The 15293-nt window shown below is 35.1% G+C and overlaps 1 protein-coding gene across 1 annotated transcript in view; it reads right to left on the bottom strand.

The window, feature by feature from the left end:
* lrpprc (leucine-rich pentatricopeptide repeat containing) overlaps window positions 1-15293 on the bottom strand; it is a 116147-nt gene that overhangs the window by 89120 nt on the left and 11734 nt on the right. Inside the window, exons 10-13 of the mRNA XM_056470505.1 lie at window positions 15138-15243; window positions 11762-11869; window positions 1872-1990; window positions 1697-1790 (exon numbers count right to left, since the gene is read on the bottom strand). Of these exons, the coding sequence (XP_056326480.1) occupies window positions 1697-1790; window positions 1872-1990; window positions 11762-11869; window positions 15138-15243 (427 nt within the window). The remainder of the gene's footprint in view (window positions 1-1696; window positions 1791-1871; window positions 1991-11761; window positions 11870-15137; window positions 15244-15293) is intronic.

Genomic DNA, 15293 nt, shown 5'->3' with positions numbered 1-15293 from the left:
CAGATCTAGGCTGTGTTTTGAGTTTTTTTACTAAATGGAATCAAAGTGAAATATACACACATTTAGAAAAAGTCAGAGTACTATAGCTACATGGGATTTTTAAAATAGTTATATTGTTGTTTTTATAATAGTTACTAAATTACAAAATTTCAAAATGAGAGATTTTTTAATCAAATCCCTCATTTAAATTCTGCTCATCCAAAACTTGTATAGTTGATAGAGATATCAAAGATCGTATTTGTATAAATTAAGTAGATCAATCCAAGTAGAAACTTTTAAAATTAGTCAAAGAAACTCAAGAGGGTCTTGACAACTGGAAACCAGGTTTGTTCTTGTCAAAGAGGTATTTTTAAACCTTTATTTGTATTTGCTAATTAAAATTTGTGCGAATAAAAGCCAAAATTCTAAAATCTTAAAAATAAATAATGTTCAGACATATGCACATTCTGAAGTTTCATATTATTGCTTGAATTTACTTTCAATGGATTCAAAATATTTGTGTGCTTAACATAAGCTAAAGTTTTAAAGGTTGAAACAACATGAAGGCGAGTTAATGATGACAATTTTTCTTTTGGAGTGAATTGTGGATTTAGACCTTCTTGTCAACTTCAATTATAGACTTTTTGTTTAATGAAAATTAAGAAACAAAAGCCCAATCTTGCATGGAAAAAAATACAACAAGGGGCACAACTGTAAAAGGGAAATGGTATCATCCATAATTCAAAAGCACCTGCCTCTATTCACCTCAGTCAGAAGAATGCCCTCAGTCCCCTATTATTCAGCAAAATACTGTACAAGTCAGCCTCTGACTTAAAGTTTTGAAGTGGCTATATCAAAGTCCTGACTTGAACCCAATTGAAATGCAGTAGCAGGACAATTCGTCCTCAAAAATGATCAACTGTAGCTACAGTAAAGCAATTCAGCAAAAGCATTTGGTAACAGTTGTTGCCTTACAACCAGATTTTATGTCTACATGAGTTTTAAATTGAGAAATCAAATTTCCCCTTTGAAATTTAAGAAGTCATTATGCTACAAAAAGATCATCCTGCATTATATCTAGTGTAAATAGGCCTATTGATGATATTCTGTACTATTTTCTTTAGCTGTTCATGTCACTTATATCTTGTGTAGACATTTCAAGTGTCTTTTTTAAGAGTACATTACCACAATGTTCATTTATTATTTAAATATGAAATACTTTTAGCCTATCACAGCAGTGGGCATTTACTAGGGGTCTCAGAGAAAAAAAAAAGCAGTTCAAGGGACCTTTAAGGGGCAAATAATACTTCTTCACATGGATAATAGACATATAAGTTTGTATTTTCAATACAATAAAAAAATAACGGTATTCGGTTTCGCGGGTTGCCTTTGTTTTACATTTTAAGTTTGCTTTATTTCACAATTTATGACACAGGAAAATTTAGAAGTATTTCAAGTAGGGAACCTAAACCAAAAGAATGAAATAAAGAGACTGTGTGCTTTACTTAAACACCCCTAATGTAAAAAGCCTAATGGGACACATGAGAGGTGGCTATTAGACTATGTGATTAGTGCTATCATACAGGGTACATCTAAAAATAAACCTCTCCACAAAAGTATGTCTGTGAAAGAACATGAGCATATATATGTATAGGTATAAGGAAAATTGACAGAGGGTGGTTGAGGGAATGTAATTTTCATGGAAGCTAATGCTTACTCAGAGATAGTAGCTTCGCAAGGTTTCCACGATATGCTTCGACTCGTAATTCTGCCACAATCAAGCCATCGGTGTTCACGTCAATACCGGCTTCCTGCAATTATCAAACCCATGCTAGAGTTTTGCAAAACAGTCACATAAACCAACAATTTGTTCACATATCTAGTACAATTACCTTTAGAGAAGCCATAGCATTGTCCAATGATGGGAAAGACGGCAGGATATAGAAACTAAAAGCATCAACATCTGGCGAGATGCTCATTTCTTGCATGCCTCTCAGAACTTCTATGACAGCTGAAAAATAATAAAAAATGTAATTTATGGGATGCCTGCATGGACACTCAGTATGCCTATCTACATTATAAATGCCCAAAAAAATTAAATAAATAAAATATATACACATATACACATACATATACATACATACACACACATATATATATACAAGTTACAGAATTACATTTCAATAAGTGCATGTTGTACTAGTATTCACCTTATAGGTATATTCTGTGACTGAGCAATTCCATGCAAATGTCAACCTTGCCATGAAAAAATTTTTTGTTTTCACCAAAATAGAGAAACCGTTTCTACATTTTTTGTTTAAAACAAGTATTTTACAGTAATTTAAAAAATACTCATAAAGCTATCTGTCAGTGTTTCATTGTTTTTAATTTGCCAAAATCACTCAAGTGGCAATTTCACAGATGTCACACCGATAACGGAACAGTGTCACATCCTTAACGACACTTTTTCCTCATAAATGCAAAAATGTCAAATAAAATTAAATCATTTTTGTTCTATAGCGAGTTGACTCATATCTGTTTGATTAGCATCGTTTCTTTTGGGTTGTGCAGTTTTCCTCATTTAAAATATAAAAACGTTTACAGATTGATATTTTTCTGATCCCATCATTTTGTGGTTAGTTGTTTTGGAAAATATAAACAGATGAATACAATGGTTAGGTATATGTTCTATGTGAATTTATGTTTTGAGTTTTTACTGCAAATGTCAAATCCATAACGCTGGAATCAGACGATTATAACTAAAGATTATTACAAAATGGGCAATGTATTTTGTCTGTGTAGTCAAAATGATGTGCAATTTCCTCAAACACAAAAACATGTAAATATTTTTTAGAAGTAATAAATTTAGTGACATTAATAATCAATGTTACAATAGCAATAAACAACAATGTCATAATACATCGGCTCAACCCTGTTTTTAATGGTATAATTGAAATAAAATGAATCAGTTTGTTGATTTTATAGCAGTAACAGTGGTCAGTTTTCTGATTGACAAAAGTAGCAAAACTGACATAAACCATCTTTTCGGAGTAATGCGATACTGTGTCTAATTGACTTAAATGGGCACCTATTATCTTTTACAACATGTAATATAAGACTTTGGAGTCTCCAGAATGTGTCTGTGAGGGTGTACTCGCACTATGCTATCCAAACCAATCCCAGGCGTGTTTCCCCTTTTGTTTGAGAAGTGTGAGCGCTCTGAATCGGGCTCAGGCGCGGTTCAGTTGGCCGGCACTGGCCAACGGTTGGAAGAGGTGTGCCAGAGCGCGGTTCACTTAAGCTTTGGTGCATTACGCTTACAGTGTGAGTGCAAAGCGCGCCTGAGCCCGAAACTGAAGATGAGACGTGACTTTTATGGGACTGCTTTATATGGATTTAATAATCATTCTTACTCTTCAAATGGGAAGGGGGACAAGCGTGCTTCAGCACAGTTCAAGGCAACTGTGCATAGTGTGAGTACGCCCAAAGTTTCAGCTCAAAATACTTATCAGATATTTTATTATAGCCTCTATTTTAGTGTCTGAAGACTATGTAGCTGTTTTTGTAGTTTGTGGCTTTAAATCCAAATGAGCTGCTTCTCCCCACCCACCGCTCCAACGTGCGTGTCGGCTTTTCATGCGTTACCTCAGATAAACAGCCGTCAGTGACAAAGACAGACAAGGATGAAGCTACAAATAATGTCACTAGTCTGTAGTACCAAGTAAGTTTATTTAATGTATTTGTGGTGGAGTTTATTCAAGCCTTTCTGAAATGATGAGTCACACGCAAATACAGTACAAACACACACTCAAACATTAGCATTTACTGACAACATGCGGCTGTGGTGATTATAGCAGTTAAGAATTAGGTAGCAATTTTACTGTCTTTATTACAAACATGCACTGTTTTAAAAACGTTTTAAACATATTTATTGTAGTGCAGCTGATCACAGAGAGTTGGAACAGATCTTTTAAGCCCAGTTTCTTTGGAAAAAATATTCTGTGGACATAATGAAGACATAATCAATTTGGTGGACGGGGAAAACCTCACTTCTACGTCACGTTGGGGTGGGCCTCAAAATCCCTGGGATTTGGATCATATTTTAACATCAGTATATTTTTAATAAGAGACTTGCATTTATATCTCTCCAATATGACTGTAGACACACTATACCTACACACAGTTCTGTCCAAACAGCTTACAAAAGATGATATTCATCATAGGTCCCCTTTAAAGCCCAAGGCTGCTTCTGATTAACTGAACCAGGTCTTAAACCAAAAGCATTAATTATTAAACAAATTAAATAAAATACACAGATAATTAGAATTTCATCTTTCATCCTATAGCATGGCTTGGAGGAAAAGCCCCTTCAGGTAGAGCATTGAGGCCTGTACTCGGCTTTCCAGCAGGTCCCTTCACTTCCGCCTAAAGCACCACATGCATATGGAATAGTCTCTCGACCTACTGGGCAAACGTTTGTGTGTGTGGGAACACGTGAACCAGCGATTTGTGTTCTGTTTACTCTTCACCTTGGTCCTTAGCACTCTGTATTGCAATTCTCAGGGGACACCTACACACCTGAATAAAAGATAAGAGCTGCTTTTATCTGCCATTAAAACCTGCATCTGGCACCGGGAGCGGACGGCAACCGGTGTGTGAGAGCATTAGCCAGGTAAAGCACCTGGAGGCTCCATCATCCATCCATCCAATCTCTCCATTTCATTCTCATCTATGCCTCTTTCCCCATTCATCCTTTCTTGCAACTCACTAGCTCTTGCTTTCAAGCAAGCGTAAACAGTGAACCAGACCAGACACTCTTCTCAATGGAGCCTGAGAGCCGTCCGTCTATTCATTCTTTCATTTTCATGAGAGAAGCACACCTGTTTTGCTGTTAAATAATCCATCGATCCATTTGTCAGCCATAAAAGTTGGCTCAGACAGTGGAGGCTGATAGGTAGCATGTGAATGGGGATGGAAAATGGATAGCCAGTCACATCGCTCGCCCATTCAATTCAGGAGGAGTGTGAGAGGGCTTTAATGGAAGGAATCTGGTTCAATGAATTCTCGGGTGACCTCCAGATTTCTGTTTGCTACATCATTGGCTTTGATGATAGAACTAAAAGTGCAGGAAGTAACCAAGACTGCGGTCTCTCTTACCAGAGGGACACTGAAGGGGAGAGGGTCAGGGTTCGTGCTGTCGACAGAAGCTGTATCTAAAAACAAGTGCAATTTTAAAATGAAATTGATTTGAAAACTTTTTTAGAAAGCAAATAGGATATCTGGCTACTAGGAAAACGAATGCTTGGATCTGATGAAATGTGTAGATGCAAACTCACACACTTCAGACGGTAAAGACATGATGATTGTGGTCAAGGCCGTTTTTTGTTGAGATTACGACAATAAAAGTAATAATGCTGCAATTAATGTTCAGTTTCTTTTAAAGACCAATGTATTTTCTTTATAATGACCTCGATGTTTTGTCTATACAGTGCTCTGCATAATTGAGTACAGCCCATTTTGAAAATGAATATTTTTTTCCATTTTCAGTGAATACAGGCAATGTATTTTGGTGCATTTAAACAAAACAGATTTATTACACAGATATATTTATTAAAATAATATTTAAGTCACCAAACATATTTAGAAATTGAAAGATGATTCAAGCAAAATTTAAAATAAAATTACAACCTACAAAATTTCAACTACATTTTTGAATTTTTTGCTTCTCTTGATTTTCCTTCTTTTTTAATATGTATTTAATATTTTTCTATAACAAATAAATTTGGGTGTACAAATTTTTGGACCGTTATTAGAAGTTATTTTGCTAGATAAGCTCCAGATTTGGCTTCAGAATTATTAGCCCCTGCTTTGAATTTTTTTACTTTTTTAAATATTTCCCAAATGATGTTTAACAGAGCAAGGAAATTTTCACAGTATGTCTGATAATACTTTTTCTTCTGGAGAAAGTCTTATTTGTTTTATTTCGGCTAGAATAAAAGCAGTTTTTAATTTTTTTAAAACCATTTTAAGGTCAAAATTATTAGCCCCTTTAAGCAATTTTTTTTCAATAGTCTACAGAACAAACCATCGTTATACAATAACTTGCCTATTTACTCTAACCTGCCTAGTTAACCTAATTAACCTAGTTAAGCCTTTAAATGTCACTTTAAGCTGTATAGAAGTGTCTTAAAAATGTCAGGTAAAATATTACTGTCATTATGGCAAAGATAAAATAAATCAGTTATTAGAAATGAGTTATTAAAACTATTATGTTTAGACATTTGTTGAACAAATCTCTCCGTTAAACAGAAATTGGGGGAAAAAATAAACAGTGGAACTAATAATTCAGACTTCAACTGTATATGCACAAATATAATATTGTATGGCTTCCTATCACACATATACTTCCAGCCACAAATATAAAAAAAAACACAAGGTGTAATAATAATAATAATAATAATAACAATAATAATAATAATAGGATACTTGTTATTTAATTTAAATTTTAATTCCTTTTGTCCAATTCCTGCATGTTTTTTTCACTCGCTACTGCCAGGAATTTCATCGCTGGAGAGCACCTTCAATAATAATCTAAACATCCGTTTAGAGATGGACCGCAAGATGTGCTCAAAAGTGTGGCTACATGTGGTGAAGAACAATGGCAAAGCAAAGTGTAATTATTGTAATAAACTAATAAAGTTATAAAAGTTATAAAGCAGGGTCTCGCGACCAACATGACAAAGGGTCTGTGGTTGGTTCACATACTTCACAAACATCAAATTACAAGAATAGCGTGTTAGGTTAATTGTGTATCCCGAGTGCAACCAACAAGAGTTGTGCATTTTAGTTTAGCTTTTTGAGCATGCTGAGCAGTTCGGTGTTAGTTTTTATTTAAATATCTTGAGGTAAAACTCCTCATTCATAAGCAGCTGGACACGCTGCTGAAGCGCAGGAGTGATGGGTTTACACTCCATCATTCATAATCGTAGCTTTTGTATTAGAGTCAAAAGAATATATTACAGTAGAATATTCTTTTAACAGTCCCAATATACTTAATCTTTTTATTTTGCAAAATTCCTGTCATTTTTTAATCTGCTTGATTCTTTAAAAACCGAAAGCAGCGCCTCAATATACTCAATATAGTTCTTAATATACACCTTTTTTAATGTTTTATTTTGAGCGATGCATTTATTGAGAGCGATGCATATGTTAGATGATTGGTTTTTTTTTGCGCGCGTGCGATCAATTCCTGATTCTTTGCAGAAAGTTTTTAATCAAAAAACACAATTTAATTACTTTAAGCATATATACTTATTAAAACTGTAAAACAGAATAAAGTTCATGGTCTAATCGGAAATAAAGGAAATATATTTTAGTATTTAATGCATAAAATAGACTAGTCTTTTCATAAAGTGAGTTTAATTGATCTGAAACTTAATTACATGTTCTTTCTTTGCAAATAATAAAAGTTGCATCAGATTGATGAAAACGAACCTGAATACGCGTGTGAACAGAGCCAAAATGCCTTTTTTACATTGAAACAACTGGATATTTGGTTAACTTAGAAAGCAAATGTTGTCTGGTTTAGTGATGTTAGTAATGCATAGAAAAATGCAAAGCAGAATTCAACTGAGCTCATTAACCCACTGATGAGAGCCACTTTGTGATGCTTTTAAGGTGGTTAATGAGGTTTTTTTGTGTTACCTTGGGAAGTTTGAACTGAACAGGAGCAAAGGCTATCTGATCAACATTGCATTCCTCGAAAAAAACACTCCACCCATTAAAGTAACGGCTTGGTCTTTATACTGTAAAATCACGCCTATATTTAATCATTGATCGTGGGCCACACATATTTTATCATTATAATAATACAATTAATCGTGCAGCCCTAATGCTGAGCACTGCATATGGTTGTTGTTAGAATTGCACAATTATTAATATTTGTGTAATATTTTAACATCAACAATTATAGCATCATTATTAATATGCAAGATTTGATTGATGTTTTGAAAAATATATTTATTATGGAGAAAATGACATACTATGTGCATAAGAAAAAAGATATATTTGTTGACTTTTGGTTCAAATGGATTGAGTACATTACTCCCATTGATCCTAATGTTTTTTGTTATAGAACTTTAAGATTTATTCTTACTGTAAATATTGCTTCCACTCCCCCCTTTCTTTTGTTTTAGTATAAATGATGTAAGATAATGCAAAGGGCTATGTTGTTCTGTTACCGTTTCCTCTTTGATCCCTGATTAGGGAATTTAAATTAGAATAGCTGTAAAAGTGACAAATGTCTACTGATGCTGTGAATTGTCTCTCTTTGCAATAAAAACTAAAAAAAAAAAAAACGAAATAAAAAAAGCAATGCATATTTGAGGGTAGCTTGAGTTGAGTAGCAGAAGCACAAACTGTTATCTAGATTTAAATTTTAATTAGTACCATCTTTAAACCATTTTTTTTACCTCAAAAAGTATTAGAAATGCCAATACATAACTAATATGACTTTACAAAAAAAAAAAAAAAAAAACTATAGCTATATTTCATTACATTACTCCTTTAAAGGGGACCTATTATGTTAATCAAAATACCACACAAATAATGTTTTATGAGTCTATAAGATCTGCCCCATTTAGGGATAATCCAAATTGTGCCACTTTGGCGGCTGTCGCTTTAAATTCAAATAAGACTTTGCTCTTTTCAAAAGAGGTCGGGGCTACAAATGACTCAGCATAGCTTCAGCATAGCTTCATATTCAAAACAGGACTAACATTATCTCTGTGAAAAACTGAAAATGTTAAAAAAGTGTCACAGAAGAAGAAAGTCTATGGAGACTCGCGTTAATTTGTACATGCTAAAACTTAACATTTATAACATTCATAAAACTTCAGCAGGTACGGTGTGAAAACTCCAAAGTCTGACACTTTCACCTGGCACCACATCACGCACCTTCGCTGACTGCGCACGCACCTCACAAAATAGATGAGGCTTTTAAACTTGACGCGTTCGCCGTTGTGATATTCTTTAAAATGACAGGGGACGGTCAAAAGAAACTAACCATAAAATCAGACGGATAACCGTAGAAGTAGGAAGTTTCTGGAACTTTGTCATATCATTAATATCTTTCAAGATTTTTAAACTAATTATTTTTATAAATTATTTTAACGATTATAAAGATTTTTATAACCATTCAAGATTTTTTTTTTTAAATCAAACTTTGATGCATCACTTGCTTTTGTTCATATCTCGAACAGTTCCACCTATTAAAGTTTATTAAAATATTAATGACAACAGAACACCGGTTGCTCTACAAATATATATTTTTATTTTAGAAATAATAAACCACTATCACTAATAAAGTCTAAAAACACAGGGCATCAGTATGTTGTAAACCGATCAAATATTCTTTTTTTCAGTTATCAAATAAATAATTTGTTTCCTAATTACAGTTTTGTAACTATTACATTTTTTTCAATTCAAAGTAACGTAGAAAAACCCTATTTTCGTAATTAAATAATCTGTTTAGGAATAACCAAACTTATCCCCCAGGTTTTTTCAAACTATTACAAAATCTTTCTTTCCCACTGCTGTTGCAATTTCTAGCCAAGAATTATTGTCTATCTGGTTACCCCTATGATCACACATGGACGGATCATAAAGATGTCTGTACAGTCGTACCTTTAAGACAAAATCTTTTCAAAATGATCTATTATTCAACTCAAATGAAACACGGCGCCACGCAAACTGTTCGCTCAAGTCTCAAAAAATTGTGCATAGGTGAATAGAAGTCGGAATTCACTTATATATTGGAACTGTAAGTGTGTATGGGTGTTTCCCAGTACTGGGTTGCGCTGGAAGAGCATCAGCTGGGTAAAACATATGGTGGCATAGTTGGCCGTTCATTCCTCTGTGACGACCACAGATAAATAATGGATCAAGGTGAAGGAAAACTAATGATTTAATAAATATTTACATTTAAGTAAATAGACTCAATGATTGGCTAAAGAAACGTTTGGGTCTGTATCTGAAATCAGAATGTACCGGTGCATAGCAAAGCAACGGCAACTAGAGCCTTCCAGTTTCATGCAACCCAGAATGAAAAAAGCCAGTTCAAGCGAGGAGCAGAAATAAGATGATATAAACAAACAGAGTGGAACTAAAAGGCCAGATCACTTCTCACCTCCAGTCCTTGAGATATTTCACCTCACAAGGATATTCAAGTTGAAAGAAGCCCTAAAGTGGCATTCTACAGTTACAGAGATTTAAAACAACCCAGTGTTCAACGGCAAACATTTCCTTGACTGGTGCAGTGTTTAAGATGCAGATGGAATAGCTTGTTGTGTGCTACACAAAGGGTTGATGCATTCTCCTTTCACCATGTCACAAGCAATGGGCTGCACCGCTTCTCGGAACTGACAAGCATCGCTCGCTCGCGGCTGCCGAGACAAAGCTAGCATATGCTTTTACAAACTCGCCTGCCCAAATCCACACCTCATCAAAATGCAAACTTTTTCCCCCTCTCCGCACTCGCGAACGGGTGGACTGAGAAAGCGGTGGGTGGAAAGGGGGAAGGGCGTCTGCCCGCTGGTGACACCTGTGGATAGAATGTGACATGGCGCTAAATATTTCATGGCCGTGCACAGCGGCGCACGTAATTGAAAGTGAATTCCCTCAGAGCGCTCGCATTTACATGAGACCCAGTCACTACAAATTCTGTCATGTAACCTTCACGTAGTGCAGACTTCAACACTGAGCAAACAAAAAAAACTGTACAGGAAGATAAAGGTGAGAGTGATGCTGCATTTTTCATGAAGGTTATTGGTTTAAGAAAAATGTATTTAATGAGATCAGATGTTTTGTGATCATTGTTGGAGATGCAGGAGGACTTTGTATGGACATCCTTTATTAAAAAAATACATTTTGTGCCTTTAGAACAAAAAGAATATATTCAGGGTATATGCAGGAATCCTAAAGGTGATTTCAATACCTTTTAAAGACCTTCTCAGAATATTTTAAGATCTTATCTCCACTTCAAGTTCTAATCAGCATCAAACCTTTAACTTAATAAACAGTTGTTAATAAACTGTTGTAGTTAAATAAATCAATGGAGCACAACCATGCAACAGAACTCAAATAAGCTCAGAAGAAACAAAGCTTGAAAGAATAAATTATGCGGTTGTTTTCAGAGACAGGCTTCAGCCACTGTTTAAACTCGTCTTTCTCCAACCAGGAGTACGCAAACTTACATTTTCCTATTTTACCATCTGTTTCGCTCTATGGTTTCACTACATGTGGAGAGCGTCACATCACCTTCCCGCATTTGTCGCAAATGAAGTGACATTACCTGGATGAAAGAGCTTAGCTGGACGCGCCCCGGCACAAACCAATCGCAAGCCGTTTTAATATTAGGAGGAAAAAATATATATTTATGAAGTCAAACACTTTGGAAAACGCTTGAACAAAATTTAAGACCTCGTAAAAACACGATTAAGACTTTAATACCTTTTAGGGGCCTTCATTTTCTGATAATTGATTTATCAACTTATAATACCTTTTAAGACCCCGTGGACACCCTGATATTGAATCAAATGCCTAAATAATTTTTCTTAAGGTTTCAAAGAGAATTGTTTTTGTATTTGACACATTTAAACAAAACAAGTGCATGTGTGAATGGGATTTTCACATTTGGCTCTGCTGAATAAATAAATAAATCAATCAAATAAAGGCAGTATACTGTGGTATACCTTTGCAGCAAGATTATAAATTCATGACTCACCAGGAATGTTCTTGTCTTTGTGGTGATGTGCAAACAGGGGCCAGAAGTAGTGAGGTTTGATAGGTAAGCTCTCTGCCTTCATCCTCTTCATCAGCTCAATCGCCATACCTTAAAATGCAAGACATTTACACAATTTGATTCATGCCAAAGTTTAACGCCGCCTTTCCACTGCACAGGACATTCGGACACGACATTCGGACACGACGGTTGGAATACGCCCCCTTGTGGCAGTCGCACAGAATATTCAGCTTTGTCGTGCATCATGGGAGAGAAGCTGATTCTTGCGATGTCCGAAATAAAGGACTGCAAAAAGGGCCTTTATTCTGCGTGCATTCACCATGGTTGAATGAATGAATAAATACTAGAAACTCAGACTGCTAAAAATTTTGGAGGGAATGAAGAGACAACATAAAAACATAGTATTTTTATTACTCATTTATGAACAGAAATGTTGTTTTTAAATATAGACTTTTTCTGATTCAAAGAATAACGAAAAAAAAAAAAAAGTATTTCTCATCTTGCTCGCACAGACCTGCTTGGACAACATTGGAATACATCACATCCGGTGGGCCGGTTGCATACGGTCTAGTCGCAGGTGTTCGAATATTTCAACGTATACGCAGCTCAAATAAAATCCAAATTTTCCGTATACGAAGATGATCATAACTCCACATAGATTACTCTCCATTGGAAATGAACAGAGATGTATAAAGTACTAGAGACCCAGACTTAAGTAAAAGTACAAGTGCTCTATCAAAAAGTGACTTGAGTAGAAGTTCTCTTTAAGCACCATACTTAAATGGAAGTACTAAAGTATTTAACATTTTTGTACTTAAGTATTGCAAGTAGTTTATTTCAAAATTTACTACTCAAGTACTGAAGGTAAAAGTACAAGTATTTTGTAATGTAGTTACAGCTTCCAGTTTAAATATTTTTTTTTGCGGCACGTGATTAAGCAGAACAAAAAGAAACATGGCTTAGGATACTGTTTTTCTCTCGCGCTTGAATCACAGATTTGACAGATTATAGCAGCTTTAACACACACCTTTCAAAATTGTGTGTCACAAAAACACTCCATAATCCACTCAAATTGCTATTGAAACCCATTTTCGGATCGCAAATTAGCGGTTGTAAACGCTGTAAACTGAAGTTCTTAACATTCTACCGGAAGACGCTGGTCACTATGGCGCCCTCCATGCAATAGATAAAAAAAAGGTCTATAATTGTAACGAGTAGGGGTGTGAATCTACACTGGTCTCACGGTTCGGTTCGATTACGATTATCATGCCATCGATTCGGCTCAATTCGATATCTCAGTGTATCTTGGTGTATTGACGATGCTTTCCATACATAATTAGATTTTTTCTTCACAACACAAGAATTTTTTTTTTATTAAAATCTAGAAATATATTTATATATTAATTGTAATACAATTTTGTTCTTTAATACAGCAGTAAGATATATGAACTGTACCCTTAATTTGACCTGCTCAAAGAAAGCACTCTTTCTGAATGTATCAAACAAAACTCCAGTACATGCACAGAAGCCAGCATATTTATAGCAAATAAACTAGTGTAAATATTATCCTGCTAGCTTTTTGAGCGCTGACAGGTGAGGTCTTACACCCCTATGATTGGTTATTGTCTTCACCTGCTCAACAGAAAGGGCTGCGATTGGCTTTAGAAATGAAAGCGCTGTTCACCGATGGCGGGAAGAACAGCCGCGGTAAGTGTTGCCAGATTGGGTGGTTTCCCGCCCAATTGAGCAGTTTTGAATTTATTTTTGCGGGTAAAAAAATGACACAGGCAGGTAGTGAAAATTTGGGCGGTTTTGCAACGGTGTGGCCGCAAGCATATATATATTACACATATATATATGTGTGTTATATATATGTGTAATATATATATATATATATATATATATGCGTGTTATCTATATATATATATATATGTGTTTACTTTAATTTTGACATCCACAGACATCGTCACCAAATATAAATCAAAGAGGTAAGACTTTCTCATACATAGACTCATTTCAGTTGTCAATCTTTGTATTTAAAAAAACTTTAGCTAGAATTATGTATTATGAGCTTCAATTATAGAGAGAGAGAAATAACAGATGAAGTGAGACTGCCGTCAGATCATGAAGCAGATCAATGTTGATCTTTCTTTTGGGGTGTCAGTGCAGAAATGAACAAAACAGCAGGTCAAATACAAAATAATATAAGAATAAAATATGATAAAATTATCAGATGGTAATTTCGGTCTATTTTCCTAACGGATAACAGCACTCGGTAATATTTCATCATGCTTTCACTTTCATATTCGACATGAAATGCACATTTACCGTTAGGAATGACATCCTGCCCTACTCATCATTCTCTCTTCATATAGCCATATATATGGCTATTACACAACCATAATGCACTGTGATATAGCCTGGTTTGTTGGATTGTTTCGCTTTCTCACTACAATTGATCCGCTCCAGAGTTCGTTTCAATCGAGCCGAGACCACCTCATTCAGGCGATCTCGGACTGATTGATTTGGCGTGCATCCGAACGCGATTCACATATGCCAAACAAACCACGCTAACTGGGCAAACAGGACAGGTTCCAAAACAAACGTCTAGGTGTAAAAGCACCCCAAGACTGTTTTTGCATGCAAATGACAAAGGGTTGCGGTCACTTTAAACTTTAGTGACAAGGCAGCACTGGCCCAATCAGTCCAGTAACAAACTTGTCTACAGCCCTGAGCGTCTTGCATGCTGGCTCCGGGCCAACGGGCAGTCCTTATTGTTGAACCTTGGTATTAAGTAAAAAAATTATTGATTATTATTTTACAGTACTATTTCTAATTATATTCTCATAATATTTAATATCATCTAGATTTAATTTTCCAACATATTTATACCTAAAATTAGTAAGCATTTTAGTTTTGCAGTGAAGCATGCCGCAGAATTAACAGTCACAGTTTTGTGTTAATAGGAAATAGTTTAGATTTCTGCTTTCAGTGCTTTTTACAGTTAACAGTCAATATTTGCATAGGATCAAAGTTGTCCTAAAATGGGTGGAAGATGACAAAGAAAAAAAAACTCAGATGAAAGGTTGATTCACTTCAAGTGTTGTCTAGTGTATAATGACCGAAAATAAACCATTACGAATGGCTAAGATTCGCAATGAAAAATTGGAAAAGTGGTTCTACCGGAGAGCCACAGAAATGTAAAAAAGAGAAGAAAAAATACAAGATAAAGGATAAAGGAAAACTATATTTATTATTTTAAAACATTTTATATATATATTAATCTGTGATAAAATGGGATAAACAGACTAATCATAAAGCAATGTTTTAGAACTTTAAATCGAATTGCTGCACTCACTGGTTTTCTTGCCCTCCAGGGCACATTGAAGAGTGAACTGTAGTGGTGTTGAATGCAGACCCAAATCTTTTAAATCCTTGCAAAAACCGACTATGTCCTCCACAGACTGCAAAAGAGACACAAAAATTAACACACATTAACATTAACAAACACACA

Source organism: Danio aesculapii, chromosome 13, assembly GCF_903798145.1.
Source record: "Danio aesculapii chromosome 13, fDanAes4.1, whole genome shotgun sequence".
Classification (NCBI taxonomy): Eukaryota; Metazoa; Chordata; class Actinopteri; order Cypriniformes; family Danionidae; genus Danio; species Danio aesculapii.
Note: the sequence above shows the minus strand (reverse complement) of the source record. Positions and strands in the feature narration are given on the sequence as shown.